The sequence below is a fragment of the Giraffa tippelskirchi genome, chromosome 7 (assembly GCF_054371585.1).
Source record: "Giraffa tippelskirchi isolate mGirTip1 chromosome 7, T2T-mGirTip1v1.2.pri, whole genome shotgun sequence".
NCBI classification, from domain to species: domain Eukaryota; kingdom Metazoa; phylum Chordata; class Mammalia; order Artiodactyla; family Giraffidae; genus Giraffa; species Giraffa tippelskirchi.
Genome location: NC_137281.1, coordinates 1,008,642 through 1,034,322, shown reverse-complemented (window position 1 = coordinate 1,034,322; position 25,681 = coordinate 1,008,642). Strand labels below are relative to the sequence as shown.

Genomic DNA, 25,681 nt, shown 5'->3' with positions numbered 1-25,681 from the left:
GTGTACCACACCTCGTTTACATCTTTTCCCTCATTCTTTATACTTGGCCAACTTTTCATTTTAACTCTGACTTTTAGTTCCTGGCTTCACTCAACTTTCCTGCCTCCACCTGTTACCTCTTCCTCTTTACTGCTGCCTCTGTAGATAGACAGACATCTATCTTCTCTGAGGATGCTGTGGTGATGATACACGCTATGAGGATCTGTCTGGTGGTAGAGGTGAGATGACTTCCGCCATAAAACCTGGCAGTGATTTAACTATGGCAAGGGTCTTGAGCAGGTAAAATATGAAACACAGCTCCTGAAGATTGCTCACATACCTGGAACCCATGGCAGATGGCTCCTCATAGAGGCCCTCTAGTGCTATCACACTGAGCAGAGAGCACATTCCTTGAAGGTCAAACGCCATTACCTCATGTAGATTTTGTCATGCAGAAAGCTTTTTTCCATATAAGCAGAATTCCCAAAACTTAAGGTCTGAGTTGAGATTTTGGTGTTCAGTCAGAGCGGATTGTTAACTGAAGGCTTTCTCGTGTTGGCTGTACTCTTGAGGCCTTCGTCTAGTGTGAAGTTTATGGTGCTGAATGAGGTTGTAGTTTTGGCTAAATGATTTTCCACATTCAAGTGCACCCATAAGGTTTTTCTCCAGTGTGAATTCTCCAATGTAGAGTGAGTCTGAATCTTTCTCTAAAGAATTTCCCACATTCCCTGCACTCATAAGGCCTTGCTCCTGTGTGAACTCTTTGGTGTTGAGTGAGGCTGGAGCTTTGGTTAAAAGATTTCTCACATTCGGAGAAGTGGAAGAAAGTCACATAATTTTTTGGTATCCCAGCGAAAATAAAAGTTATGTTTATACTGTAGCCTATTGTGTCCGAAAAAAAAAAATGGACCACTTTATTTAAAGTATTGGCATACTTCTTATTTAAAAGATACTTTATTTTTAAAATAATGCTAACCATCATCTGAGCCTTCAGTGGTAAGTCTCTCTTATCCCTAACACAGCTGAAACTCACAAAAACCACTTAAGGCTTCCATCTGTAAGTGTTTTTGTTCTTTTTTCTTTTAAATTTTAATTGGAGGCTAATTACTTTACAATATTGTGGTGGTTTTTGCCATACATTCACATGAATCAGCCATGGGTGTACATGTGTTCCCCATCCTGACCCTCCTTCCCACCTCCCTCCCCATCCCATCCCTCAGGGTCATTGTAAGTGTTTTTGAAAAAAGGAAATATGAGTGGAGTGTGACTGGACTCAGAGTGACATTTGATGTAGTGTGTCCTTTAGGTCTTAGAGCTTTGGGGAATATCTGAGAGGACGTTTCTAAACGTTTCTTCCATCCCTACAGAGTACATTACTTGGTAGCTGGGTGCGGGCTTCTGAAGAGTGAAGCCCCGCCCCATCCTCGGAGCCGTGACGCCCCAGCGCCCCTTGTGATAATCATTGGCGTTAGCCCAGTCCGCAAGGGCGTCTGCGAGTCGCTGCAACTGTTGTCTCAGCGGAAACTACATTAACCAGAAGCCTCTGCGCCACAGAGCGGCGGCACTGTTAAACCGTGTTTCTGTACGTGCGAGGTCGTCTGGGAGGGACTTCCGGCATCTTTCTCGAGGCGGACATCTTGTCGGTCCTTGGTCGACCTGTCCGAGCAGAACCTCGTGACCTGTGGTCCGGTTCAGAGGTGACAGAAAGCGAGAAGGCGGGGAAGGAGACCCTATTCTCGCTACAAAGAGGCTCGGCGGTGGCAACTCTCGCGAGGATTCCGCCACCACGCCGATCGATAGCGGTGCCCGGTTGTGACGTGAGATCCCTCCGGACTCTGTTGCCCTGACTGATGGCGGCGGCAGCGGAGGACCCGAGTAGGTGGGTGCTGCGTTCCCCGGATCTTGACGCGTCGCGACCCCCACCTCAGAACCGTAGGACCCTGAATGAGTGGTGTTTATTGAGGTCTCTGTCGTCTAGGCTCGGGCGTTTGTGTATGGAGCCGCCATTTCTGACGGCTTTTGTGTTGGGGCGGAGAAGAGTGTTACCGGCCCAGCGACTAGCAGGAGCAAAGGCTTGGGACTGCGACTGAGCCGGGAGCTTTCGGGAAACATGGGTGTTCACATCCTCGGGGAGCAGAGGGGGTGAGTAGTAGTTGTTCCTGGAATGGCAGGGTGAGGCGAGTACAAGTACAACGTCCTCAGCCATGCAGGGATCTGATCTGATCAGAAGTTTTTAAAAGTATGCCAAAGCTCAGGGGAAGACAAACTAGGGTGGGGTGGAGGTGATGAGGATGGAGGCAGGCACACCGGTAAGGAGCCACTAAACTCCAGGAGTGTTGTGGGGGCTGTTCCGGAACAGTGGCAGGGAGGGTTGGGAGCGGATAAGTCATTAAATTCTGGAGAGATTTTAAAGACAGAATTAAGAGTTTTCTGCTGCGTCAGATATGACTAAGTGAAAAAGAGTGTGAAGGACTACCCAAGTTTTGTTTTGTTTTTCTCCTGAACATCTGAAAGAATTCAAGTAGGTAGATTGAAACAGGGAGCACCCTTCGTGGGGGGAGATCAGAACATGGACATGGTAAATCCATAGTGTCTCACAGTGGAGGCGTCACAGGGGGATCTGGTTATGCTGGTCCAGAGTTATGCAGAGCAAGCTGGGCTGGAGACCTCTGAGGAATGAGGCCTCAGGTCAAAGCCTGGAGATGAGATTTAGGGGGAGAATGTTAAGGATGTTACTTTATGTGGTCCCTGAGGTGAGAGATTAGAGTACGGGGAAGAAGAAGTGGGCATCCCTGAGATTTCCTCCAGAAAGAAGTCCTGGAATATGAAAGGGTTCTGGCTGGTGTCAGCAGAAGGAGAGGGCTATAGGGTGTTACGACCTGACCTGAGTTGGAGAGCAAGGTGTGAGGTGCTATAAATTTGCCACCCTGTGCACTTAGCATGCCCCTCTGTGGCACAGAGGAGGAGTCAGCCAGGCTAGTGGAGCAGCCTCACCCTATTCCAGGGCACTGGTACATCAGTTCCCCAGCTCCTCAGGTGAGGAGAGGTGAAGGGCCAACAGCATGCTCACCTACAGAGGGAACCTGGCAGATTGGTTTGGTGAGAGGACCTAGTGTATACTTGGCAAGTATACATAAGTAGACAATTATAAATTAAAAATAAAGACTTTAAAAACTCAGATTCTGTTACTTCATTTGCACCGAAAATATCTGCAGAACTGTTAAGCATATGCAGTAAAAGTTAATTCAAAGGTTGATGTGTACTAACATGTCCGATACAAACAGCCCTATTAGGTGGATACCACCATTATTCCTGCTTTATACTTGAAAATACAGAGAGCTTGGGTCATGGTCACACAGCTGGTAGGAGGCAGCACTAAGGTCTGAGTATCTAAAGTTAGGCAACCTGAAATTATTCTCACCAAAGGGCAGAGCAGGGATGAGGCGAACAGTTAAGTTCATGATCCTTCTTCCTGCCAGGTTGCTATAGTGACAAGTGATTACTATTCCTGCATAAATGAGTGCAAACTGTTCCAGTCCTCAGTCAGCCTAGCCCACCCCTCCATGTTCTTGGTGACCTATTATGGCAGATAGTGGGGTCTTGGGAATTTTAACCTACCCTTCTACTTGCCATTGGGTTTGGGGACCCTTGTGTCACCAAAGGTCTTGTGCCCTGAAAACTGGTCTGGAATTATGTGAAAGAGTTTCCATTTCCAGCAAGCAGTGGGGTGAGGTGTGAAACAATGTCCCAGGCATGGGAACCAGCCTATGCAGATGCATCACTTGAGACTGAACTGGTTATGTTCAGGGAACTTCAGGTCTCCATTGTGTTTGGTGATCAGGGAGCAGGGGACAGGATTCAGCTCTGGACTGGCAACCTTTGGAGCTGGGCTTCTATTTTGAAAGTGGTGGGAGCCATGAAAAGTTTGGAGCAGAGAAGGGAGTGATCTGATTCTGTCCTTAACAGGATTTCTCTGGCTGTGAAGAAAAGACTATGGGGCTATAGGAAAGAGGACTGTTGATGATGGCTGGCCTAGAGTGATGACTACAGAGATGAGAGACAAGTGCTTGGATTCTGGTGGGTTTTGTTTTGTTTTTTAAAGTAGAACCAATCAGATTTTCTGATATGGAGGATGAGAGAAAGAAGGGTAAGAGCCACAGATGACTCCACAGTTTTTATGCCTGAGAAGATGTAAGGGAGAAAAAAGCCTCAACTGAATTTGTGAAGGTGGTGAGAGTAACTTTCAGAGGTAGTATCAGGAGTTAGGTTTTGATCGTGTTGAGTCTGCGATATTCCAAAGACATCTGAATTGAGGTATCAAGTGGACAACTGGACCCATGGATGTGGAGTTCAGAGGAGGGATTCAAGTTGGAGACATCCACAGGGTGACAGCCAGTAACTGACTAGGGTAGAGTCGTGTATCAGGTTTAGAGAGAGAACCTTTGTGTCATGGGGGTCTGGGAAGGAGGTGGGCACAGTGGAGTGGAAGTAAGAGTTAACCTTCAAGGCAAGAAAAGGGAGGTTAGTGTCCATGGTGAGTAGGGAAAATAGGATGTGGCAGTTGATGAAGTCTTCGAGGGAGAAAGTGGACATGAGATGAATGCCAGGGTAAAGCAGTAAAGGAGATGAGGCGAAAGTGAGACCAAAGTCAGTGTTAATTGCTCTGTCCCTGTGCTTCTCAGGTTTTTGTGGTGACCTTTGTGGGCACTGGCAAGTTTCAGTCAAGCTGATTGGTTAGTTCAAGGCTAAATTGGGTCAGCTGACAGAGCCACTGTAGTTAGGGTAGAAGGCCAGTGGGTGAGGGCTTTGAATGAGAACTTAGTGGTAAGTGTGAACCCTGTGACTGACTGATGAGGGTATAGTATCCCAAACATGCTGTAGCAAGGTGGGAAAGGGCTGGCTTTATCTGATAATCTGTACATGATTCTGAACTGCTGAAGGTGAATCAAGGAAGGAAGCATTTAAACATAGGTATATGTTTGGATATACCTAAGGCAGTGGGGGCCGGAGGTGATCCTGGATGCAGTGACCAAGCATTCTCTGGATGGATGCTGTGTGCAGGTTTACATCTGGGAGGTACTTGTGTTGTAAGCCTTCTTAGGTAACAAGGGAAGTGTGGTCTGAAGAGTGACACGCCCTTTGAGGTGCCATCTGATGTCATGGCCTGGGGGCTTTGGTACTGTCAGGCGAGTGTATACTCCTCGGTTCTGTCTCGTCACAACAAAGATTTGAAGTGACGGAAATTAAAGTCCTCAGAGCGTCACAGCTCTCGGGTCTTGGACAGACCGTGTTATAGCTCTCAGGTCTTGAACAGACCGTGTTATAGCACTTAGACAAATCAGTGTTACAGCTCTGTGTCACAGCTCTATTTTATTTAGAAAATAGCAGGAGAATCCATCTTCCAGGCATGAGGACATGCCGACCCAAAGACGCGAACCAGTGCAGGAGAGAGAGAGTGAGAGAGAGAGCCCTTTGGCTCCTCTTTTTAGATGTTTTTTCCTCCCCCTTGGCCTGCCCTATATAAATTGGGCTAGCCAGGTGCTGTTTGTTCCACCTGAGGTCCTCACTCTGGTCTTCGGACCTTCCTTTGACCTTCCTTTGTTCTGTTTTTGCAGGCTTTTCCCTTCCTTGTCTTTTAGCCACCGCCACTTTGGACTCCTGTTTCCTATTCTGACTACCTAACAGTACTGAGGGCTCTAGAAGGAATGTGAAGCTCAGATTTGTGTATGAGGGGCAGCCTCTCTGGATCATGGGAACTAGCTGGCAGTGAAGGGTTGATCCCTTCTTGCCAGGCCCAGACTATACAGTGTCTGTCTGCTTACTTGTTCTAGGCTGGACAGGATGGTTGATGGGAAATGAGAGAGGAGGTGTCAGTCACATGAGGGCCTGCTGTCTTTTTTTGAGTTGGGGAGCCTGGGAGGAAAGTGAATGTGCAGCAGATGGGCCAGGAACCCTGGGGAGAGAGGCTGCCCTTTTGCTCAGTTGTCCGCTTCATGCAGGAACATGTGACCTTTGAGAATCTGTGTATTTTTCCTGGGAGCAATGGGGGCTTCTTGATAAGGCTCTGAGACACTCATAACACAGTGCAGTGCCTTCTATGCTTTGCTCTCACAGCTTTCCTGGGTAAGGCCCTGCATCGCCCAGTTTTACATGTTCTCCTCTTCCCCTTTTTCCCCTAGAAGTTGTGATTTCCTTCCTATAACTGGACCAGGGGCACTCCCTCACATAGATCCTCTGAGTGCCAGGGCTCGACTGTGTGTACTTCCTTCTCCATTCCCTGTGCTAACCTGCACTGAAACTGTGGACTTCTAACCACTTGACCACCAGGGAATTCCCTGTTGCTTCCCAGCTTCTGTTGCCCCAAAATTGCTGGGAAGGTCGAGGGTCTTGTGGTCAACCTAGTGGATACTACCCTGCCTGGCCTCTTCCTGGTGGGATGGCTCTGTCTTCATTTAGGGTACCTCTGTGTTTCCCTGGTGGCTCAGCTAGTAAAGAATCCACCTGCAGGATGGCAGTCCTGGGTTTGATCCCTGGGTGGGGAAGATCCCCTGGAGAAGGGAACAGCTATCCATTTCACTATTCTGGCCTGGAGAATTCCATGGATTGTATAGTCCATGGGGTTGCAAAGAGTTGGATGCGACTGAGCAACTTTCACATTCACAGGCTCCAGATTATGTTCACTTCCTTTAATTGTCATTCCTTTGGGCATATGTCTGTCATGAAGTACAGTCACGGTCACTGCTCATGGGGCCCACTGGGTTGTTGCTTTAAGACATTCATTTTGTAATATTTAGTTTTCTTTTTGCTCACCCATGGGTGGACTCCCCTGGCCAGTGCTTTCCTGCTCACTTGCCCTGTCTTTCCTCTGTGACTTGTGTGTTCTAGATCCTCTGTAAAACTATGAGAGGTTGTGACTCAACTCTTGAGAGGTCATGACTCAAGCCACAGCAGAAGGAGCTTGGACAGGTCCGGGTGAGTGGGAGCCTGGAAAGAATGTAACTTCAAGGATGGGTTCAAATAGCACTAGAAACCTGTCCTGTGCCCACTACTGATTGGTGCCCAGGCTACAGGCCATACCTTCTCTTTCCCTCCCCATTCTGGACACTTTACTTGTCATTTCTATTCTGATCTGTGGCCCAGGGCTGCCCACCCCACTCACCAGTGTTCTCTGCTGCTCCCTCTGTGGGACTTTTCTCTTTTGGACAGTGTTTCTGTGTCTTGAGACGTAAGCATGTCCTTAAGATAGTTTTTGAATACCAATAACTTATTTTAAGTCAGATTTTCTGGGCCTGGACATATATTTCTGGACAGTGGTCCCCTCTCAGTCGTGCCAAGGACCTTCTGAAAGTCATTTGCATGTTGTGAGTTGGAGATCTTGCCTGCCCCATCTCCACACTCCATCGCTGTGTCTTTGCTGTTGTGAGACCTTCCCCATCCTGTGACCCACAGAGTCCAGTACTGCACATTAGCTTTCTTTAACCTGACCCTAAATCTATTGTCCTGGCAACAACCCTATGGACTCAGTCCTGGCTATGCTGGGCACACATTTGTGATGAGGGTGCCCAATCCCACTGAAGTCAACATGCTGTTCAGTGACATTTTTCTCCTTTCAGGTTGTTGGTATGGAGTGGACAAAGAAGAGGCACCTTCTGAGCAGAGTGTTTCTGTAGCAGTGTCACACATTCATACCTCCAAGGCAGATTCATTGACTCAGATGGCTCATGCTTGTAATTTATGTGGCCCAATCTTGAAAGATATTTTGCACCTGGATGAACACAAAGAAACACGCCATGGACTGAAACCTTTCACATGTGGGGCATGTGGGAGGCAATTCTGGTTCAGTGCAAACTTTGACCAGCATCAGAAGCTGTACGATGTAGAGAAACTCCTAAAAAGTGACAAAGGCAAGACCTCATTTGTAACTAACTGTAGATCACGTGAAGAACCTCCACTGTCAGAGAAGCCCTTTGCATGTAAGGAGGAGCAGAAGAACTTCCAGGCCAGTTTGGGCAGTCACCAGCAAAAGTACACCCACAGCAAGAGGAAGACACGGAGTCCTGAGAGTGGGCAGGCCTTGCATATTGGACAGATCCGTTACAAGTGCATCGAATGTGGGAAAGCTTTCAGCCGCAAAGACACACTTGTTCAGCACCAGAGAATTCACACTGGAGAAAAGCCTTATGAGTGCAGCGAATGTGGGAAAGCTTTTAGCCGCAAAGCCACACTTGTCCAGCACCAGAGAATCCATACAGGAGAAAAGCCTTACGAGTGCAGCGAATGTGGAAAAGCCTTTAGCCGCAAAGACAACCTTACTCAGCACAAAAGAGTTCACACTGGAGAGATGCCTTATAAGTGTGGCGAGTGTGGCAAATACTTCAGCCATCACTCCAACCTAATTGTACACCAGAGAGTTCACAATGGAGCAAGGCCTTACAAGTGCAATGATTGTGGGAAAGTCTTCAGACACAAATCCACGCTTGTTCAGCATGAGAGTATCCATACTGGAGAAAATCCTTATGTTTGCAGTGACTGTGGAAAATCCTTTGGTCACAAATACACCCTCATTAAACACCAGAGAATCCATACTGAGGCAAGGCCTTTCAAGTGCATTGAATGTGGGAAATTCTTTAGTCGAAGCTCTGACTTTATTGCACACCAGAGAGTTCACACAGGTGAAAGGCCTTTTGTGTGCAGCAAATGTGGGAAAGATTTCATCAGAACCTCCCACCTTGTTCGGCACCAAAAAGTTCACACTGGAGAAAGGCCATATGAATGCAATGAGTGTGGGAAGTCATATAGCTTAAGCTCCCACCTCATTAGGCACCAGAAAGTTCATGCTGCAGGAAGGCTTTAGGAGTGCTTTTAACACAGCAGGACTCACGGGGAAGAGCTCTGTCACTTCCTGTAGAGAGGGAGACATCAAATCATGTGTTGAACCATGTGTGTCTAGACACTGACACTTGAGAGATAGTTTATGAATGCCATGTACAGGGGAAGCTTTCAGAAGCTCTGTTGCACTTTCAGACCTGCTCGGGTTCCTTGCCGGATTTTTTAGTATCAGTGCCTGTGGCTGAAAACTTCTCAACTCTACCAGCTTAGTCACCCTAATATCCTCAGGGGAGGCAGAACTCTAGTCCCTGGAGGGAGTTATAAGAAACCTGAGTTCCAGAATTCCCTGGTGGTCCAATGGTGGTCCAGTGGGCTCCTTCTTAGGGCCCGGGTTCAATCGCTTGTTGAGGAAATAAAATCCCACAAGCCATGTGGCCATAAATAAGTAAATGGAAACCTGAGTTAAATGAGGGTCCTCATTTGCTCCCCTCTGACTAAAGGTGTGGGCATGACCCATCTTTAGCCAAGAGGATCTGAGCTGTGTTCTGGTAACAGAAAAGGTTTACTTTCTTCATGGACATTGTTGGTTTCACTCTCATGTGATACTTGTAACATTTTTCCAGCCTCCAAGTCACCCAACCTGGATAATTATTTGCCTCATGTTGCTCTGGTTTGTGTGATAATAAATACCGTATGATAATAAATACCTTATTGTTTAAGCCACCTTTAACTGTGGAGGTTCTTTTTATTGGAGTGGTTTGGAAACTATTAGGCTCTGCCAAACGGAGGAGGTAGACAGTGTTTGTAGGGGCTTTCAACTTTGGGTGCTTCAAGTGGAACAGCAGGTTGGCAGAGAACACTTCTCATTGCTGACAAAAGCTTAATAGGTGAGCATTCAGGGCTTTGTGGGCCTGATTTTTCTGGATTTCAGAGTTATTAGAAGGTCCAGACATCAACTTGAGGAGGGTGCTGTTGTTGGAATAAACTGCAATGTATTTTGGAGTAGCATGGCTTGAGTGCTTTGCTTCCACCATCTCACATGGCTCCACACCCTCTGCCTACACCCAACTCTCCTGCAGAATCAAGGGTTCGACCACTCTCTCCTGCTTGCCAAGATTACTTCTCACAACCACTACTCTGCCTCGGGCCCCAGTAACCCACCTGGCATCTACCTGGTTCTGCAGGCCCCTATGCCCAAGTCTCCAATGCCTCAAATACTGGCCCTGCTGCAGTCACTCCATCATCCTGCGTCATAGAGGGAACACTGAAATGAGTGTAACTATATTAAGTCTAGAGTGAGAGAAGGTGGTCCAATTGAACCTAGAATTTGTGGACATCCTCGGGTGGTGATATATGGGGGTGTTTGTGAGAGACTGAGGGGTGTGTAGTGCCAATGTATACCTAATTAGGGTGAATTCTAGGGAAGGCATTTTTTTCTGGGCATTTGGAATGACTCCCTAGGAACAAGAGGCCCATACTTGGGCAAATGCCTAAGTTTTCTCATCAGAAAAAAAGCTCTGATGTGACAGTTCGTGACAGTCCAATTCTCGGGCTTTCCTTTTCTTCCCCTTTTCACCTGGCAAAGACCCTTGTTTATTTGTTTCCTGTTTCCTGGCCAGTGTTTTTTTCTGTGTTTACAACTGTTCAGTGAGTCTTAGGAAAATCAGAGGTAGCCCCTGGGACACTTGGGTTTCCAGAAGGGAAACAGGAGTAGAGCTCTGTGATTCTGTCTGTTTAGAGACACAGCTCAGGGTCCATGAGGGCGATGTGAGTAGAATTCATGTGGCATGGTAGGGGAGAGGAGGGAGCTGGAGATGAGGGGCACAGAGAAAGGGGAGGGGCAAAGAACTGAGCAAAGACCATGGTGATTCCCGGGTGGTCAGTGGTTAGGATTCCAGGCTTTACTGCAGTCCCTGGTGGAACTGACATCTCACATGCTGCAGGGCACAGCCAGAAAAGAAAAATGCTGTGTAATACGAAAAGCAGATGAGATAATATGGAAGGAAAAAAAAATTAGTGAATTTAAAGATACAGAAATTATGCAAAATAAATCACGTAGTGAAAAAATAACAGCAATAGTGAGTTGTAGGAAGATACCACATGATCTAATACACACGTGTTTGGAAGGCCAGAAGTGAGAGCATAACAAGAAAAGGAAGGGAGAAGAGCTGAGACATTTCCCTATTTGTTTAAAAAACAGACAGCAACCACCAAAAGATAGGAAGTTCAAGGAATCTTCTCTAGAGCAGAAGAAACATGGCCTTACTAACATCTTGATTTCAGACCTCTAGCTTCCACAATTGTGAGAGCATAAAATGGTGTTTAAGCCACTCAGTTTGTGGGAACTACTCTAGCAACCACTTTTTGCCTTAACATTTAGAAAACTTTAAGGGCCACAAACAATTTTCACAAAAATAAACTATTCTAGGCCACAAAAAATGTCAATAAATATAAAATTAAAATCATGAAGATATATACTCTAAGCACAGGAGAACTAAACTAGAATCCATGAAAGAACACTGCTAGAAAAAAATCCCTAGTTTAACATATTTGGAAGTTAAAACAATTTTCTTTTTTGGCTATGCCATGTACCATGCAGGATTTTAGTTCCCTGACCAGGGATTGAACCTATGCCTTCTTGCATTGAGAATGCAGGATCTTAACTACTGGACCATCAGGGAAGACCCTGAGAAATTAGATAATATTTTGAACCAAGTGGAATGAAACCTAATATATCAAGATTTGTTATTGCAGAGATTAGAAGAAAAGGTATAGATTTAAGTATTTTGAAACTAAGGGAAGAACTAAAACATTTAATATCTAAGTTAGGACACTATTAGAAATAAACATAATTAAAACCAAAGTAGACAAAAGGAAAGAATAAGGAACAGAAATTAATAAAATAATTAAAATATAGAAAATCAGTGAACTCCAAAGCTTTGTTTTGACTGGATCAATATAATTGATGGATCTCTAGGTAGATTGATCAGGAAAAAAAATTACCAGTATAAGGAATGAAAGATGGGATAACACTAGATACAGTAAAAACATTCAAAGAATTATACATAAGATTCTCCATGCTGCATGGTGTGGCCAAAAAGATAATTAAATGTGATTTTTGGCTGCCCCGTGTGAAATCTTAGTTCCTTGACCAGGGATTGAATCCCAAGTCCCTTGCACTGGAAGTGCCGAGTCTTAACCAATGGACTACCAGGGAAGTCCAGGTTATATGTAATATTTCAGTTTTTATTTATTTAAAATGAAATAAAACCTTGATTTATACAGCAGCTGCGCCACTCCAGTCATCTCACAACAGTGGGTTTCCTCTCTCTCAGGGTTGGCCCAATAAAAAGTTGGGCAAAACAAACTATGTTTGGGTTGAAAAAGAAATCACAAGAAAAATAAGATAATTTTTTTTTTTGACTTGCCATGCGGCACACAGGATCTTAATTCCTTGACCAGGGATGAACAGTGGCCTACCTTAGGCCAGTGTAGGTAACTCAGAAAAGTGAGTCCACAGGATACAGGAAAGAAGGGCAGAGCCTCTGCTGCCCTCTGACACGTCCCTTCCTGGCCCCTTGTGCCCTGGGCCCTGACCTCAAATCTGCTGTAGGAGCTGCGTCCATCAGCCTGAGTTCTAGCAGGGAAGACAGCTCCCAGGCAGGGCTCCAGGGAATATATGATATTTTTAACAACTCTTTCCAACAACTCTACAAAAACTAGAAACTGACCAAAAAATTTCTTGAAATAATTCAACAACTCAGGTTCACTGAGGAAGAAATGAGTACTATGAAGTGCCCTCTATTACAGACACTAAATTGGTAGTTTAAAATTTTCCCATTATGATTTTGTGCCAAGATGACTTTACTAGTGAATTCTTCTAGACATTTAAGGAAGAAGTAATTCAATTCTACTCAAATCATTTTTGTTAAAGGATGGAACTCTTCTCAACTAGTTTTAGGAGATTAACTTGATACCAAAATTAACCTGATACAAAAATCAGGCAGTACTATTAGAACTGAAGATCAACACCCACATGAACATAGACACAGAATATCCTAAACAAAATTTTAGGAAATTTAAAACCCTGTCATAATTCGGAATAGAGATGAAGATCCCCCTTTTTAGGGGGTGTGGGGGATGTCACGCTATGCGACGTGTTGGATCTTCCCCAACCAGGGATCGAACAGGGCCCCTGCATTGGGAGCGTGGAGTCTCATTTAACCTTAACCACTGGACCGCCAGAGAAGTCCCCTCAATACATAACATAATCTTACAAGGGAAGATGTGAGATGGGAATGTAGTTAATGTGAGGCCCAGCGACACAGAGAGAATCCATTCAAGCCGGAAACTCAGTTTCCAGGCAGAAACAGATTCCGGGAGCCGCAGGCCCCACCCCTCCGCGAGACCTTGTCATCTCGCGAAACAAGCTGTCAGCGCGCCTGCGCGGAGCGCGTCGTTTCCTATATCAGTGGTGCGTTGTCCTATTCTTAGCTCTTCATCATTCCCGGGAATTTAACGCTAAGTGCGTTGTAAGTACGTTTACAAGGACTTTTGCACAAGAAAGTTCATCAGAAAGCCTTTGTATCCGTGAATCCTGGATGTAGTCACGGATATGCGGAGATGGGTAGGGGCCTGACGCTCCTTTTGCATATTTAGGATTTTTACAGGATATCATGTCCAGCAGGATCTGACAGGCACTTGATGCGTCAGGGAAATCTTTCAAGAATTTATTTCTCCTGCAAACTCCGAGCATTTTGGCAATGCAGGGGTGGGAGGGGAGAGAGCTGAATTAAGTCACAGTCTTGCTTGCTCACTCCAATAAACGTTTTCCAAGGTTCGGGAATTAAAGTCGGACATGTTGCCGCACCGAGTGTTGCAGAAGACGTGGGTATTCAGGAGTCTTGCCGTTACTTACTGATGGTGTGATAATTAGTAAAACCACTCTGAAAGATTTATTACCACCTCAGATTTTTCTAAAAAGAAGCTCGTGTACAATATGACATGTACAGCAATGTTCACAGTAGCAAAGTACCTGGGTATAGTTGTTTAAAACCCAGACTGCACAGTAAGTAAAGCAAAGAAGAAAGATAAGTTTATTGCTGAGTTTCAGTCTGCAAGTCAGGAATATTGGATATTGGAGTAACGACTTCTGAGTTGCTTACAGACTAAGGGATTCTTGCAGGATGAATGCAGGAATTAAAACTTCAGCTGATTGGTTGCCTAGTCATCTTCCATATTTGGATCAGGGTAGCCGAGAAAGGGAAACAGCAAGGTCCAGAGATGGCATGAACTGACTTGGGAGTTCAAAGATTGGCTGACATTCTCCGCTGATTTCTGAGAACTGTGAAGTCCTGCAGCTGTGTTAGATAAGGTTAAGCTTCGTTTTCTTTAATGTCCCTGTGTTGGCCAATTTACATTTTGTCCCTGATGTCCATGACTCAAGTTTTGGTGCGACACAGTCCAGGAAAGAGGATGGGTAATAGGCTTCTCCTCACATCAGATGTTATGCTCAGTCCAATAGTTCTCCCTTCTGTGGCTAAATGTATAACAGAGGGCGGCCCAGTGCAGCCCTTTAGCTGGGCCAGTTGCTGTGCAGCATTATTGCCCCACCCTGCCACCAGGCAGCTGTTACTAGGAGACTGTTAGTGGTCCTGCTCAGCCATTGGTTGGTGCCTCCGTGGGTCTTGCCCACAAGCAACCAACTGTTGAGTCACCATTAGTGGGCCATTTTCAGCCAACTGCCAGCGGAATGGTGGTCCTCTGGTGGAGTAAGGTAAGAAGTGGGTGCTGGCTTTCTACCCCGGGCCCTCCAGCTCAACTGGCCTTAGGCCATCTGGAGAGCTGAGGGGCCCAGGTCGCCTCTGTGACCTAAGAGCAATGGCTGTCTGCCTGAGTTGCAGTCTGTGGGACCTGCTGCACCCCCCCTCCCCCCACCAAAGGGCGTCCTGGGGAGCCTGAGGGCTGGTTGAGTCCTGGGTGCCTGGCTCCCTCGGTGGTGACAGCTGGGCAGGGTCTGGGTACTTTGTCATGAGGGAGCCACCAGCTGCAGTCTGCCTCCTCTTAGCAGGACTGGGACCTCGGAGGGTGAAACTTGTGCCTTGGGACCTTGCCCTTTCTTGTCAGAACAGAGAATAATGTTTGTTTGGTAGAGATTTACAGGAAAGTTGTTTCCTGACCACGAACTAACCTCAAAAACAAAGGAGCTGAGGCCAAGAAGTTTGTAACAACTAACCACGCCCCTCCCTCATCTTTCCTAGGAAAGGGCTTTGCTGAAAGCTTTTGGGGTTTTAAGGCATGAGCCATCCATCTCCTTGCATGGCTCTGCAGTAAACCTTCCTCTCTTCCATAGTCCAAAGTTTTGATATTATTTGGCCTCACTGTGTGGCAGGCACACAGACTTGCATTTCTGTAATTTCAGATGCAGTGAGGAAATCAGAGAAGCATCACAATTTATGCTACAGAATTTCCCCTTTCCAAGATCTGGACCTGTTTTGCATGGCAAACAGTGGGTTATCAGTGTGACTGAGCACCAGTTTTGCAGCCCTTGGACTGCAAGAAGATCCAACCAGTCCATCCTAAAGGAGATCAGTCCTGGGTATTCATTGGAAGGACTGATGTTGAAGCTGAAACTCGAATACTTTGGCCAACTCATGCGAAGAGTTGACTCATTCGAAAAGACCGTAATGCTGGGAAAGATTGGGGGCAGGAGGAGAAGGGGACGACAGAGGATGAGATGGTTGGATGGCATCACCAACTCGATGGACATGGGTTTGGGTAAATTCCAGGAGTTGGTGATGGACAGGGAGGCCTGGCGTGCTACGATTCATGGGGTCGCAAAGAGTCGGACACGACTGAACGACTGAACTGAACTGATGTAAACAAATATCCAACTAAAAAAGGATGTTTAAATAAATCACCATTCACACAACAAAATACTGACATCTGTAAAACTGAATGAGGAACCTCTCTATACATGTGTATGAAATTATTTCCAGAATATAGTTTTTAAGTAAAAGAAGAGATGGGGAAGAGAAGGCATAGTATGCTACAATTTTCTTAGACTTCCGAATGAATATGAACAGACACATGTATGTGTATTAAACTGCTTTAAAAATCCACGTAAGAACAAACCCCAAACCCATATTAAGATGAATGACATAGCAATGCACAGAAAGTCGAAGCTGGAAGGGCAGAAATGAAAGCTAGATTTATATGAATTGATCTTGTGTTACAGTTTTAAAAACTAAAAATTTATTTCACTTGGAATTAAAACATTCCTAAAATTCAAAGGCAAATCCATAATAAAACATGTATAGTTTCTGGTCTTACATTTAGATGGGATGGGGTGGGAGGTGGCTTCAGAATGGGGAACACATGTACACCCATGGCTGATTCATGTCAATGTATGGCAAAAACCACTACAATATTGTAGAGTAATTAGCCTCCAATTAAAATAAATAAATTTTTAAAAAATTTAAAAAAGGAAAGACCAGAGGATAATATAACAGACTCAATATATATATATATGGCTCCTTAATTATGTAATAGGTATGTGTCCTATCCATACAACAAGGTAAGACTTTAAGTTAAAAAATGTTTAGGGGTGACTTCTCTGGTAACCCAGTGGCTAAGACTCCATGCCTCCAGTGCAGAAGGCCCAGGTTCAATCCCTGTTCAGGGAACTAGATCCCACATACTGCAACTAAGAGTTCAAAGGCTGCAACTAAAGATCTTGTGTGCTGCAACCAAGACCTGGTTCAGTCAAATAAATAAATGCTTTAAAAAAAAAAATGTTTGGGGGCCTTCAAACTGAAGGCTGCATGACTCAATTCTTCCTTGAAGCAGCTCCACTTAACCCACATCTGTGTCATGTCCAATCTGAGACAGCCAAGGGAGTCCTGGAAAGGCTTCCCTCATACTCTGACATGGGCTGGAGGGGTGGGGCTGGGTTAGGGTGGGGGTCCAGCAGGAACACCCTGACTATGCTAAAAAGTAAATTGCAAATATAGCAATAAAAACATGTCATTAAAAAAAAATGGGGAGAATTCCCTGGTGGTCCAGTGGTTAGGACTCAGTCCTTTCACTGCTGGGACCCCAGTTCAACCCCTGGTCAGAAAACTAAGAACCTGCAAACTGCTTGGTGCAGCAAAAAGAAAAAGAAGTTTGGTCTATATATTTCACACCACAGAGTACTAACCACTATAGGATCACGGCTGGACTATATATTTCAACTGAACTATATATCAAAGCAAAAATAGCTTCAAAGATGTTAAAATTTCCTATGACCATATTAATAAAAACAGGGAAATAAATATTTTGAAAGCAGTATTTTAAGGTAGTTGGAAAATGAGGCTTCCTCTAAACTAAGAAAAAACAAAACTGCAAAGAGTTTAAGAGAAAATTCTATACTTTTTACATTTGTTTGAAAGGGTTATCATTAACTTGATCTGTATTTTACCTAAAGCATAAATATATATTGTATACCATTCCATTGAACATATCTACATACTTTGGCCAACTCCCATTCCCATTACTACAACTGTATTCAGAAAAATAGTTCCTCACTGAAAGAAAATGTGTATCTTAAAAAAAAAAAAAGTAAAATAAAAGGTGCCTGGAACATTTTCTTAGACCATCAAGCAAGGAAATTTTCCCAAACACCTGGGATTACTTTAGGTTATAAGTGGTTGAGTTTTCAGGAAGTTAAGGAATAGAGTATTTATTCTGTAAATTGATAAAGGGATATTGAAACAAAAGTAAGAACTAATTTTATATATTGACTTCGGGACAAAATGAACACAGTAGAGGTACACTGTAGACTAAAAGAGGAATTAAAATACTGTAAATCATTTCATTTATGTAAAGAAAGATAGTGCTAAGTCGTGTCCAACACTTGCAACCCCATTGAACTGTAGCCTTCCAGGCTCCTCTGTCCATGGAATTCTCCAGACAAGAATACTGGAGTGGGTTGCCATTTCCTTCTCCAAGGGATCTTCCCAACCCAGGGCTCGCACCCGGGTCTCCCTCATTGCAGGCAGATGCTTTACCCTCTAAGCCACCAGGGAAAATATATGGCTTAATATCATTCAAATGAAAATCTTTCTAAATTTTCTCTGCAACTTAAAAATACTTTTAAAAATTAATAAGATTTGAAACTTGCAATGAAAAGAACTTTTCCCTAACAAAGGCAAAGTCTTCTCTGGTGGTCCAGTGGTTAAGACTTTACCTTCCAGTGCAGAGGGTATGAGTTTGATCTATGGTCAGGGAGCTAACACCCGTGCCTGCTAAGTTGCTTCAGTCCTGCCTGACTCTGTGACCCTATGGATTGTAGCATCTTTAATTAGTTGGGGAATGAAGTATCTCACTTTGTCACACAGTATTAGAATAATAGTGGTTGAAATTAGAGGTAAATTTTTATTTCACACCTTAGTGAGCTTTCAAAACAGGATCTAAAGAAATAATAATAATAAATTAAAGGACCTAAAATGATGAATAGCAAATCTCATAGATAAAATACAGGCTATATTTTTACAATCTTTGATAGAGTACATCAATACTGTATATGCTACAGACAAAAGGTTATTTCATAAAAAATGAAATAATGAAGTCAGAAGGAACAGGCCACATGTTAAAATTAGTCTAAGTAAAATATTTATTAAAATATTCATCAGAATAGAATATAGTAGGACATAAAGTATCAATAATCACCTCAGTTTTGACACTATACAGTTAAAAAAAGACCAAGAAATGCTGCTAATATGTATGAAGGGGCAGTCCTTAGAAAAGTAAAACTTTTAACATAGGGCTCACAAATCATCAGAAAAACACAAATGAAGTTGAGGTGACATTCTATTATTTTCAACTATAACATACATTAATTTAGATCAAATTCCTCTGAAAGAAAATTTTACCTTTCAGTTGCTATCACAAGCCATAATAAATTAAGCATGATTTACAACTAACAATTCTTTGTTTAAATTGATATTATTGACATTTTGGCATCATACTAATTTCAGGTGTACAGCATGATTCATTTACATGTATAGGGACATGATCACTACAGTAAGTCTAGTTAACATCCATCAACATACACAATCACAATTTTCTTGTGATAAGGACTACTAGGATCTACTCTTAGCAACTTTCAAATATATTATTATTTTAACTATTTGAGAAGGAAATGGCAGCCCACTCCAGTATTCTTGACGGGAGAACCCCATGGACAGTGGAGCCTGACGGACTACAGTCCATGGGGTCGCAGAGAGTTGGACACGACTTAGCGACTGAACAACTATAGTCACCATGCTGTATATTACATCCTCAGGACTTATTAATTTTACAACTGGTAATTCTTTATGCTAGCCTAAACTCTAAAAGATGTTGAAAACCTAAATACTCTGAGATTTATATGTCTATATGTGTATGGTCTCCTCACCCACTTTTACTTCTTTTACAAAACCCCTCCAATTTGGGGTGTATTTCAAATAAGATTTATAGAAATAAGACTTTGTAGTATAACTTTTTTCCCCCTAATATTTCAGTTAGTGAAATCTTGCTGAAGGAGAGATGATTTCAGAGAGGGCTCAAATTGGGAGGGGAGAGGTGGATAAGGGTGGTAATATAGTTTGTTTTCTCAGCAAATAAACTTCCAACATACACGAATATAAAGATACTTTTGTTTCAAACTCAGAAGACATAAATATTTTAGCCCGAATAGGCATTGTTAGATTTCCTGAGATATTTTCCTTCTAAGAATGTGAAAGTTATCTGAAGAGAAGTGTTACTTACTTGATGGGTATTTGCTGTCAGGACTCTGCATTGCAGGGGTAGCATCTGTGCAGAAGTGGAAAGTGGATATTTGAACCCAAGGAAAAGGATTTTGATTTCATGATGTCATCCCTCTGCTGGGGAGTGATTATCATTTCACCTGTAATTGCAGTGATGGTATGTACAAGGGGAGTGGAGACTGTTTGTGAAAAACATTTGTGACTTGTGTGTATTACTGGAAACTATTAATTTCCAACTAAAAATTTCCAATGAGAGTTACAGAAGTAGCTGGGGAACACCTTAACTAGGAAAAATGAAAACAGAAAACTCAATCTCAAGGGCAGTAAAGCAGAGGACATTGAGATCCAAGTAAGATAATAGAGGTAAACACATTACTCCAATGGATGTTGAACCATCAGGAGAGTTTTGACACAAAAGTACAGTTTGGGGACTTCCCTGGTGGTCCAGTGGCTAAGGCTCCATGCTCTCAATGCAGGGGGCCCAGGGTTCGATCCCTGGTCAGGGAAATAGATCCCACATGCTGCAACTAAGACCCTGCCCAGTCAAATAAATAAATAAACATAAATATTAAAAAAAAAAAAAAGTACAGTTTGTTTTTTTCCCAAAGTGCAGGAGGTTTTCTGAAGTTGAAAGCAGAAATAGTGTTAGTAGAGCAAAGGGAGTTTCCAGATTGGTATAAGTCAGTGGGAATACTGTGTTTCAGCAAATATTTATTGTATATCTTCTGTGTATCAGGGATTTTCTTTTTTTGCCATGTATCAGTACCCAAAACTTAAAATTCCCCTCATGGAACTTAAATTGTAGTTGCTGGAAACATACAATAAACAGAGCACCTCAGTTACTAGTTTGCGTTGTATTTTAGAAGGCAATGGAAGAACCTATAGAAAACAAAACAGGAGTAGGGACAATGGATTAGGATGGGTTGAAATAGTAAATAGAGTGTCCCCAGTAGGACTCATAGTGAAGATGACATTTGTGGAAATGGTTGAAGTTTTGAGCGATTGTTACATATTTGTTGTAACAAATTGCCGTATTGTATGAAGCAAGACCTCCAGTAGGACCTCCAGTACTATATGGTATCAGTGCAGAGAGTGGCCACCTTCTTTTGATTCCTGATCTCAAGGGAATATTTTTACAATCAAGTTTGAGGTATATTTTCTATAGAATTAGTTCATATTCTTTATGAGTGAAGATTCCTTTATCTTGGTTTTATAAATATTTTCTCTCCATGTGTACATATTTTCTTTTTAATGTTTTGAAAGTAAATTGGGAACATTAAACCCTTTCACCAATGAATACTTTGGTTATGGTTCCTAAATAAATGAACAGTAACTCACATATTCTGAGTACAATGAACAAAATCATGAAATTTTATGTTGAAGCAAGTTCATTATATGTTTCACAAACTATCTTCAACTGTTTTCATTTTATCAGTCATAAGGGAAATGAAAATTAAAACCTCAATGACAGATCGTTCCAAATGCAGAGGAAAGCATGAAATAACAAACGCCGATGACACCAAACATTGGCAAGAATATAACAGTCACTGATTTGGGAATGTGAAATGGCAAGGACACTTTGGGAAAGATTATCACTGACAATAATGGACAATACGTGGACAACAGTACGTGAACCATGAACTTCCAGATGTTCAAGCTGGATTTAGAAAAGGCAGAGGAACCAGAGGTCAAATTGCCAAGATCCATTGTATCATCGAAAAAGCAAGAGAGTTCCATAACAGCATCTACTTCTGCTTTATTGACTATGCCAAAGCCTTTGACTGTGTGGATCAAAACAAACTGTGGAAAATTCTTCAAGAGATGGGAATACCAGACCACCTGACCTGCCTCTTGAGAAACCTGTATGCAGGTCAGGAAGCAACAGTTAGAACTGGACATGGAAAAACAGACTGATTCCAAATCAGGAAAGGAATACGTCAAGGGTGTATATCGTCACCCTGCTTATTTAACTTATATGCAGAGTACATCATGCGAAATGCCAGGCTGGGTGAAGCACAAGCTGGATCAAGATTGACGGGAGAAATATCAATAACCTCAGATATGCAGCTGACACTACCCTTATGGCAGAAAGTGAAGAACTAAAGAGCCTCTTGATGAAAGGGAAAGAAGAGAATGAAAAAGTTGGCTTAAAGCTCAACATTTAGAAAACTAAGATCATGGCATCTGGTCCCATCACTTCATGGCAAATAGATGGGGAAGCAATGGAAACAGTGAGACTTTATTTTGGGGGGCTCCAAAATCACTGCAGATGGTGACTGCAGCCATGAAATTAAAAGATGTTTGCTCCTTGGAAGAAAAGTTATGACCAACCTAGACAGCATATTAAAAAGCAGAGACATTACTTTGCCAACACAAATCCATCTAGTCAAAGCTATGGTATTTCCAATAGTCATATACGGATGTGAAAGTCGGACTGTAAAGAAAGCTGAGTGCCGAAGAATGGATGCTTTTGAACTGTGGTGTTGGAGAAGACTCTTGAGAGTCCCTTGGACTGCAAGGAGATCCAACCAATCCATCCTAAAGGAAATCAGTCCTGAGTGTTCATTGGAAGGACTGATGCTAAAGCTGAAACTTCAATATTTTGGCCACCTGATGTGAAGAGCTGACTCATTGGAAAAGACCCTGATGCTGGGGAAGATTGAAGGCAGGAGGAGAAGGGGACGACAGGATGAGAAATTGGTTGGATGGCATCACCGACTCAATAGACATGAGTTTGGGTGGACTCCGGGAGTTGGTTATGGACAGGGAAGCCTGGTGTGCTGCAATCCATGGGGTCCCAAAGAGTTGGTAACAATTGAGCGACTGAACTGAACTGATTGGACAGTAAGAAACTGTCTTAATGGAGCAATGAGAAAAAAAATTAAATATTTAAGAATTCACAAACTCATGTGTATGTGAATAAATGAATGAAACTCTATATGAATGATTAAAATAGAGGAAATGGGAGGTCAGTAGAATATCAGGTAAAATGTATAGACTGAGAGAGTTAGAAAATACCCAGTGGTTTTTAAAACTAGTGATAGAAAATTGTCATTGATCAAGATATTTATATGTTTTCAAAATATCTAATTAATTATTAAATAAGATGGAAAAAGTATTATATTTAAGTCTAGAAGCCTGACAAAATTTAAGTGACAAAAATAATCAGTTTTGAAAAATATGAACATCTTTCTCCTATACAAAACTGTGAGAAAGACATTTTCCCTGCAAAATATCTAAAAACTTATTCAGATAAGTTGAAAACATTAGAGAAATACACGGGGAAGTTTCAAACTAGTGGGCTTGTCATGTAAAAAATGACAAGTCCAAAGAACTCAGTTGAAGGCTGAGGAACTGTTTTGTGAAAGGACTTTTATAAAGAAACATGAAAACTAAATGTAATGCATTAATATCACTTGGTGCTACAGAGAGAAAAATACGAAGAGGAATATTGGAACAAATGATAATGTAATCTGTATGATGTTTAAATAACAGTATTGTGTCAATATTGAAATTCCTAATTTTATTACAGAACTCTGATTACGTATAAGAAGTTTTCTATGCCTAAAGGAATTATGCACTGAAGTATTCATTGGTACATAGGAAAAATTTAAATTATATGCTAGTTGTTCAGAAAATATATACATGTACATACGAACATATACATACATGTATATGATGTGTGTGTGGTGAAAGAAAAAAGAAGTAAATGCAGCAAAAGATAATTATTAAATTTGGATAAAGTATTTACAAGTATATATTTTTTAAATTCTTGTGGCTTTTCTGTAAGTTGGAAATTGTATCAAAATTTTTTAAATGGAAAAATTGTTTCATGGGTTTCACTACTTAGTAAGAAATGAGATCTTTTATATAATCAACCTAAGTGAATTAAATGTTTATGCAATTTCAACCTTTCTTGACATTTTTAAAACATCTATAAATGGAAACTTCCTTAGGCTTCTAAAAAGTATTAACAACAAAACCCTACCACAGACCAAAATAAAGGTCCATTATTAAAATATTTCACCCAAGTTCAGGGATGAAAGAATTATCACTGTATCACATAGGGGGTTCCCCAGTGGTTCAGCAGTAGGTAAAGAATCTAGCTGCAATGAAGGCGACGCAGGTTCAATCCCTGTGTTGGGAAGATCCCCTGGAGGAGGGCACGGCAAACTGCTCCAGTCTTCTTGCCTGGAGAATCCCATGGACAGAGGAGCCTGGCAGGCTACAGTCCATAGGGTTGCAAAGAGTTGGGCACGACTGAAGCAACTGAGTACTTGCACATATGTATAGAGAGAGAACTGCAAAGGAAGAAATAAACCTGTTTTTTCTCATCTTGTTCCGTCACTCAGTCGTGTCCAACTCTTTGCAACACCATGGACTGCAACACGCCAGGCCTCCCTGTCCATCACCAACTCCCAGAGTTTATTCAAACCCATGTCCATCGAGTCGGTGATGCCATCCAGCCATCTCATCCTTGTCGCCCCCTTCTCCTCCTGCCCTCAATCCTTCCCAGCATCAGGGTCTTTTCCAGTGAGTCGGCTCTTCACGTCAGGTGGCCAAAGTATTGGAGCTTCAGCTTCAGCATCAGTCCTTCCAGTGAATATTCAGGGTTGGTTTCCATTACTAACGCATTTTCTAAAACAGCATCATCAGTTTGAGTCCTACGACGAATGTCCTTTTCAGTTTTGTGACCCATGCCTACTCTTGTGTTTCACTGCACTCCTGTCCTTTACTCTTTTGCAAGAAGCCATCAGTATCTAATAATGTACAGTGTAATAACTTGAGCACCTCGCGATCTGTTTCCCTCAACCAGGATAAAAATTTCAAGGTGGCAAAATCATTGTAATGGTTTATGTACTGACCTATCCTCTGCACCCCAGGAAAGGGGGTGACCCACATAAGCTATAGAATGAATGTTTCTTGAAGCACTCGGTATCTCTGTAATATTCCTGTCTGTTCGAACAACTGTCTGTCTTCCCTTCATTTTCAGTACCCTAGAGTCTCAGGCATAAAAACAATTGTACTTTGAAGACATGACTAACAAAGGGACTAAAAATTTCACACAGCCATGTGTATGACTTCTCCCACTTATGGGACCTTGGTGTCCTCCATTTGACTTCCATTGGGATTATTGTTCATTTTGAACAAATGGTTTCACTCCTCTGTTTCTGCCATATCTGTTAGATACCTTTCTCACCTTAATAGCTTTGCTCATTTGCACAATTCACAGATGGTTTTCACAGATACTCACCACTCCCTTTGCAGACCTTGTCACTGCTATTACAGGTGACATGATAATCGCTTCCCAACACGGAGATGAGGTCATAGAAATGCAAAGCCTTATTTCAGGGTTGAGATGCCCCTTTTCATACCTGCACAGCTGCCGCCCAGGCATCTACTGTGCTGACGGGAAATACCAGTCATGTAAGTAGTGACGAGTTTCCGGTAAGTGTCAGATTTTGAGACAAGCTTCATGAGAAAATTCAGTCATCCATATGGAAAAAAACTCTGCTTTGGGGGATTGGAATATGAAACTATACACAGACCTGTAACACATACACATTCAGGACAGATTTTTAAATTGTTTTAATTTCATATTGAAGGATAGTTGATTTATAGTGTGCTAGTTTCAGGCGTACAGCAAAGTGATTCAGTTATACATACACATATATTTTTCAGATTCTTTTCCCGTTTAGTTTATTACTGAGTAGAGCTCCGTGTGCTATACAGCAGGCAGGACAGATTTTTCCCAGATGCCCTCAGCATAGTGCTCCCCTCACTCGCCTGTACTGAGACCACCTGACACCCCTCTTTCTCCTTTGTCTCTGACTCAACACGGGGAGCCTCACAGCTTCACTGTCAAGGTTTCATGCTACAGGCAAATGGCCAAAAATAAGATAGAGAAGATGAGCTCCCAGCAGCTGCGCTGACATCTGGTGTCTGTATTTTGTTTTGGGGTGGGGGGCGGGGGGAGAGAGTATGTTGGGTTAAATGCAATCTGTCCTAATATGCCTTTAAAGTTCTGTTCTTATTAGACGAAAGTTAACATTTATTTAGAGAAAAGTAAGGCTCATTTCATC

At 42.7% G+C, this 25,681-nt stretch overlaps 1 protein-coding gene, 1 long non-coding RNA gene and 1 pseudogene across 9 annotated transcripts; 1 reads left to right on the top strand and 2 right to left on the bottom strand.

Moving 5' to 3' along the window:
• Window positions 1-513: 513 nt before the first annotated feature.
• LOC145512467 (uncharacterized) overlaps window positions 514-25,681 on the bottom strand; it is a 40,090-nt pseudogene continuing 14,922 nt past the window's right edge.
• Window positions 1,605-9,531, top strand: ZNF134 (zinc finger protein 134). Of its 8 annotated transcripts, XM_081512284.1 has the most exons (5): window positions 1,605-1,858; window positions 1,958-2,121; window positions 3,946-4,056; window positions 6,865-6,951; window positions 7,593-9,531. In XM_081512284.1, exons 4-5 carry the CDS (start codon window positions 6,912-6,914, stop codon window positions 8,831-8,833), a joined length of 1,281 nt encoding a protein of 426 aa, XP_081368410.1. In that variant the 5' UTR covers window positions 1,605-1,858; window positions 1,958-2,121; window positions 3,946-4,056; window positions 6,865-6,911; the 3' UTR covers window positions 8,834-9,531. The 8 variants fall into 8 exon arrangements, with proteins under 8 accessions (XP_081368410.1, XP_081368411.1, XP_081368409.1 ...); XM_081512285.1 differs by lacking the exon at window positions 1,958-2,121; XM_081512283.1 differs by lacking the exon at window positions 3,946-4,056.
• Window positions 7,591-14,345, bottom strand: LOC145514481 (uncharacterized). Its single transcript, XR_014060177.1, has 2 exons — window positions 13,086-14,345; window positions 7,591-9,793 (listed from the first exon to the last, which is right to left on the bottom strand). It is a non-coding gene; the product is annotated as an uncharacterized LOC145514481 (long non-coding RNA).

What these genes read in the sequence shown, in the direction of transcription:
- ZNF134 (XM_081512282.1), top strand. Translation starts at nt 6,912, where the DNA reads ATGACTCAAGCCACAGCAGAAGGAGCTTGGACAGGTCCGG. An exon ending in AGGAGCTTGGACAGGTCCGG is followed by an intron (nt 6,952 to 7,592) that starts GTGAGTGGGAGC and finishes TTCTCCTTTCAG; the next exon opens with GTTGTTGGTATGGAGTGGAC.